This window comes from Oryzias melastigma, linkage group LG22, assembly GCF_002922805.2.
Source record: "Oryzias melastigma strain HK-1 linkage group LG22, ASM292280v2, whole genome shotgun sequence".
Lineage (NCBI taxonomy): Eukaryota > Metazoa > Chordata > Actinopteri > Beloniformes > Adrianichthyidae > Oryzias > Oryzias melastigma.
The window spans coordinates 754872-760166 of NC_050533.1; the positions used below are offsets into that span (position 1 = coordinate 754872).

General features: G+C 45.9%; 1 protein-coding gene across 1 annotated transcript in view; it reads left to right on the forward strand.

Annotated features, from left to right (window-relative positions):
• Nucleotides 1-685: 685 nt before the first annotated feature.
• akap9 (A kinase (PRKA) anchor protein 9) overlaps nt 686-5295 on the forward strand; it is a gene marked incomplete in the record, with an annotated part of 57551 nt that continues 52941 nt past the window's right edge. Inside the window, 1 exon segment of the mRNA XM_036209956.1 lies at nt 686-953. Coding sequence (XP_036065849.1) covers nt 906-953 — 48 coding nt within the window.

Sequence of the window (5295 nt, forward strand, 5' to 3'; positions counted from 1 at the left end):
TTAGTTTAATTTAATTATTCTCTGGGATTGTTGAATTATTGTAAAATAAACAATGTTTGTGTTTGCATCATAAAATAGAAACATTTCTAGCAAATTCTGTATTCTCTTCACATACAGTGAAAATCTCTTCGGCCTGATCTAAGAAAGATGAACAAACTAATGACAAGAGTGTTCGAATACACAAGCAATAAACAGTTTTATTTAGTCTGGAACTCAAAGGGTGTTTAGAGTATAACAAATACCACCAAGAATAAACTATTTTCAACTCAAACTTCCTTTCCAGCTGTAAAACATTTATTAAAACGATAATCTGGTAAAAATAAATATGTGAAATAAAAAGTAAACAGTTTCCAGCTGAATGTAGATGATAAACAAACTCATTGATTGGATTTCTGTTTATGACAAATTAAAATATACATATATTTTTGTATTTCAATCAAAGTAAAATGTTGAAGCAGAAAAATCTCAGTTGGAATAAAGAATAAATTCAATCCTTCCATTTTAGAAGATGAACTTTTATTTATTTTTATTGTTGATTTTTGGCATCTAAAAAATAAAGATCGATTTAATGAGAAAAAATACCGTAAACTCACGTTTTCTGAAAAATGCTTCAGTTAATAGAACAACAATAATTACAAACAAAAGCCTTTTTTCTGACTGTCAGCGAAGTATCCGCCCGTGAACTGGTAGTGGGCGTGGCTTCGGTCCGCCCACCTGACGTCATCACAGCCGTCTCATGTTTACGTGGAAAACATGGCGGCGGACTGCCAACAAGCAGAGCTCGCCGGAGCCCGTCTGTGAGCGCGTGCTGCGGGCTCGCGGGCAGCCGTCCCGGTTCCGGTTCCGTTGATGTGGGTTTGGTCTGAAGCGGCTTCTCTCTGGTTCTAGCCGCCGGGGCCGCCAGCATGGAGGACGAGGAGCGGCAGAAGAAGCTGGAGGCGGGCAAAGCCAAGGTACGAGCCGCTCCGGGCGCAGACGAACTTTCGGACTCGGAACCACAAGAACTTGATTGCTGTCAGCTGTCGGGGCGGGGGGTCCCGCGTGCCTCCCGCTCAGCTGTCACGCGCTCCCCTCTGTCTGACAGCCGGGGGTTAGCATGACCGCGGCTAGCGGTGGAGCCTTTGTCATCCAGCCGCTCCGCGTCCTGCTCACCTGTGTTCATCTTTGGTTCTGGTTTGTATCACCGTCACCTGTCAGGTGAAGGGAGCACGCGCAGGTAAACCAAACCTCTATGAACGAGGAGCTTCTGAACGCCGCGTGACGGGAGCGGCAGGCTGGTGGAACAGGATTAGCAGGACGAGCTAATGGAGGAGCTGCAGTCAGTGTTCTGATGACAGGGTTCTGTGCTGGATACTGACAGAACCTCAGGTAAACCTGCTAGAACACCTGAGGATCAGACCTGGCATGATGGTTCTGTCTGCACAGACAGGAACCTCAGGTAAACCTGCTAGAACACCTGAGGTTCAGACCTGAGGATCCTTGGTTCTGACATGATGGTTCTGTCCTGTCTGCACAGACAGGAACCTCAGGTAAACCTGCTAGAACACCTGAGGATCCCCAGTTCTGATGACACGGGTCTGTGCTGGATACTGACAGAACCCCAGGAACCTCAGCGGTTCTGATCCTCTGATCATCAGGACAATCAGCTGATCGTGTCCATGGACACCTGGAAGGCGTCGGTTTGACTGTAACCTGAAGACTTGACAAACTCTGAATCTAATCTGATCCTGTTTACGATCAGATCTATAGATCGATGGATCAGTCTCAAACGAGGACGTAAACAAACACGTCGCCATGCCGCCGCACTTCAGCGGGAAAGCTTTTGTTCTGCAGTTGTTGAGATGTTTGAGGTTGAAGTTTCATCATCAGCGGAGCACCGACGGTCCCAGCAGACAAAGACGGTGGAAACGGCGTGCTGATGCAGGAACGCTCTTCCTGATCCGTGACGTTTTCATGAAGATCAGATCTATAAATTACTGTTGTTCTCTTGTGAAAAGCCCCAGTCTGCTGTACAGTGGTGCTGTGATGTCATCAGTGACATCACGGTCTGCTGTGATGTCATCAGAAAGAGCCATGAAGGTTCTGTGTGTTCTAAGTCTGTGTTTCAGGAACAGAACCAACTGTTCGCTTCAGTGTCAGCTGACCTTTGAGGACGGCGGCGCCTCAAAGGTCAGCGGCGCTCTCAGGTGCTCCTGCAGGTTTAGAAGGTGGTTGATCTTCTTAATCTGGGACCAAATGAGTAATCCCCGTGCTGGATCTAACCTGCAGAGAACCTCTCAGATCCTCTGGCCTGGATTTCTGTAGCATCCTTTAGTTTCAGTTCCAGATACGTCGTCAGTTCACAATCAAATGTGGATTCTCTGCTTTCCAGAACAATTCTGATTGGATTTGATAGTCTGGGAGGTTCTCACTTTGTAAACGGGAACGGTAACCATGGTACCTGACTTCCTGTCCAGCATAACGGCCTGAAGGAGCGTCTCTGAGAAGGATAATCAGTTAATGCAGGAATGTGATAGACCGGATATGATCATAGCAGATATGGTTATGGTGGATATGGATACAGTGGATATGGATACAGTGGATATGGTGGATAGGGATACAGTGGATATGGATACAGTGGATATGGTGGATAGGGATACAGTGGATATGGATACAGTGGATACAGTGGATAGGGATACAGTGGATATGGTGGATAGGGATACAGTGGATAGGGATACAGTGGATACAGTGGATAGGGATACAGTGGATACAGTTGATAGGGATACATTGGATAGGGATACGGTGGATACAGTGGATATGGTGGATATGGATACAGTGGATAGGGATACGGTGGATAGGGATGCGGTGGATAGGGATACGGTGGATAGGGATACAGTGGATACAGTTGATAGGGATACATTGGATAGGGATACGGTGGATACAGTGGATATGGTGGATATGGATACAGTGGATAGGGATGCGGTGGATAGGGATGCGGTGGATAGGGATACGGTGGATAGGGATACAGTGGATATGGTGATGACAGATTTGTTTTTCAGTTAATAAACAAATCAGAACTAAAATAAAATGTTTTAATCTTCAGTGACAGTTTTCAAATGAAAGTGAAAAAGTGTTTGTGGTTGACATTCTCACCATGAAGGAATTTTATTCCCCACTGAAGGTGAGAAGAACCTCGTCATCATACGGAGGTTGTGTTTTGCTATTGGTGGAATCTGATGAGGGCGGAGCTTACAGCTCCTGATGGAAACTGAATTCTGGAAAAAGACGGATGGTCGTTCAGATTGAAGCTGTTTGGCTGGATGTGATGATGATGATGATGTTTCTTCATCAGGTTATTGGCTGATGGAAACCAAAGTCTTTGGCTGCTGACCTGACAGTCGGGTTTCTCAGGATCCATCTTCTTCTTCTGCTCGCCGACTGGATTCAGTTTGATCAGTTTTGATCTTTCCTAAACTGAATTTTTCTCGTTATGAAGAACGGTGACGACTGAACCTGTGAAAGCCAATAACTGAAACAAAGAGGATTTTTTTACCAACAGAATCTGTTCTGGTTTGAAAAGTCCTGAGAAGAATTGAGGAGAAGAGAAATGGAATCATTGGATCTACTGAATGAATCTGTTATGATCCAGTCAAAGTTGACTTTTAAAAATAATCGGATAAAACTCAGTTTGTTAGTCGTCTCTAAACTCAAATAAATACATATTGATGGTATATTAAGTCAGGAATGCAGAATCTTATTGCAGGGTGTGTTTGGTGATGAGAGCAGGTATCAGATTATTTCCTGGATGTTTTTCTAGAAGGTTCAGGTGTTTGTTGTGGAGAGTTCTGATGAATGACGTCACAAAGAAAATCAACAAAACCGTGTTAGTGTTGAAGTCATTGGATCTTTGATCCAAGGTCATGTGACCTACAGGTTTGTATGTGAAAACTGACCCCCCCCCCCCATAGAAAATGGTTTATTCCAGGTCAATTCAGTCGCCATTTTTTTAGCAATACGGGCGCCGCCATGTTGGAACCAGATGTCGTAAATAAGCAGTGAATGGTCCGAGTCGATCTGAGTCCTCGTTTCTATGGCAACCACGCTCACCAATCAGGAGTGAGTTTGTTGGAAGGCCACGCCCCTAAGACTTGAAAGCAGACGACATGAAATCTATCAAATGTTTTGAACGCTTTATGTGGGGGCCAGCAGACTCCGCCTACTTTTATTAAGGCATCTGATTGGTCAGTTTGTAACTTGAATAACTTGAACTACAGAAAAAAAGATGTTTAAAAGGTATCAGAGTAAGAATGGTTATTTTGACCAATTATATGACCGAGTATATCTATTTATAGAAGTCTATGGAACTTCCTGTTTGGAATGCCAAGGGGCGGAGTCACTCAGTCTCAGTTTCATTGGTGTTTTCAGTAAAGACTGGACTCTTCTAAGACGGAGGACCGTCAGCAGGTTGATGGATGTGTGGATCTTTGTGGGTCACATGAGCGTTTGAGGAATCAGCTGTTTTGAGGTGTCCTGATCCTCTGCGGAGGAGAAGGTGTTTGTATCTGGAACGGTCGATCTTCTCGTGTGATGCTGAGCAGCCGCTCTGCTGAGGATTCTCCTCCATCCTTAACTTCAGGAGCAGCTTCCTCTGCATCTCATCTACAGTCAGGATTTAGTCCTAATCTGTGTTTTAATGCTGCAGTTTTGGATGAGATCATTTTTATAAAACACTCCAGATGTGTTGGAGATGAAAGGAGGTTTTGTTTGTACTCGTTTTAGTGTGAATTCCTGAGTCTGAACAGGGTGCTGGTTGTTCTGGGAGGCCGTCCCCTCAGGAGGTGTCCTGTGTGGAACCAGCGCGGCGTTTCTCCTTCTGGAGGAGCTCATGTGACCTTTGGAGACCTCAGATGTGGTCATGAGCCGACCTCACACACCAGCAGAGGCCCTGAGGATGTAACCACAGGTCCCGCCGTCTGTCGGCGGCGCTCTCCCTGTTTTACTGCTACAGTCGGCGTCTGAAATGTATGTTTGAAAACTGTCAGGACAAAGTGTGAGAGACGTCTGACAGCAGACGGTGACACACCTACGTAGGAGCTGCTTCTCCAGATGGAGGTGCAGCTCGGCGTCCTCCGGCTCTCCATATGCTGATCCCTCGCCGCGCTCTGCCAACTGGGCCAGCTCGCAGTGATAAGCAGCTTGGAAACTCTGGCGCTCCTCGCCGTCCACCCCTGCTCATTTGTGAGGCTCATTCATGCTCATTCTCTGGGAGCAGAGGAGGTCTGGAGGAGGTCTGGAGGAGGTCTGGAGGAGGTCTGG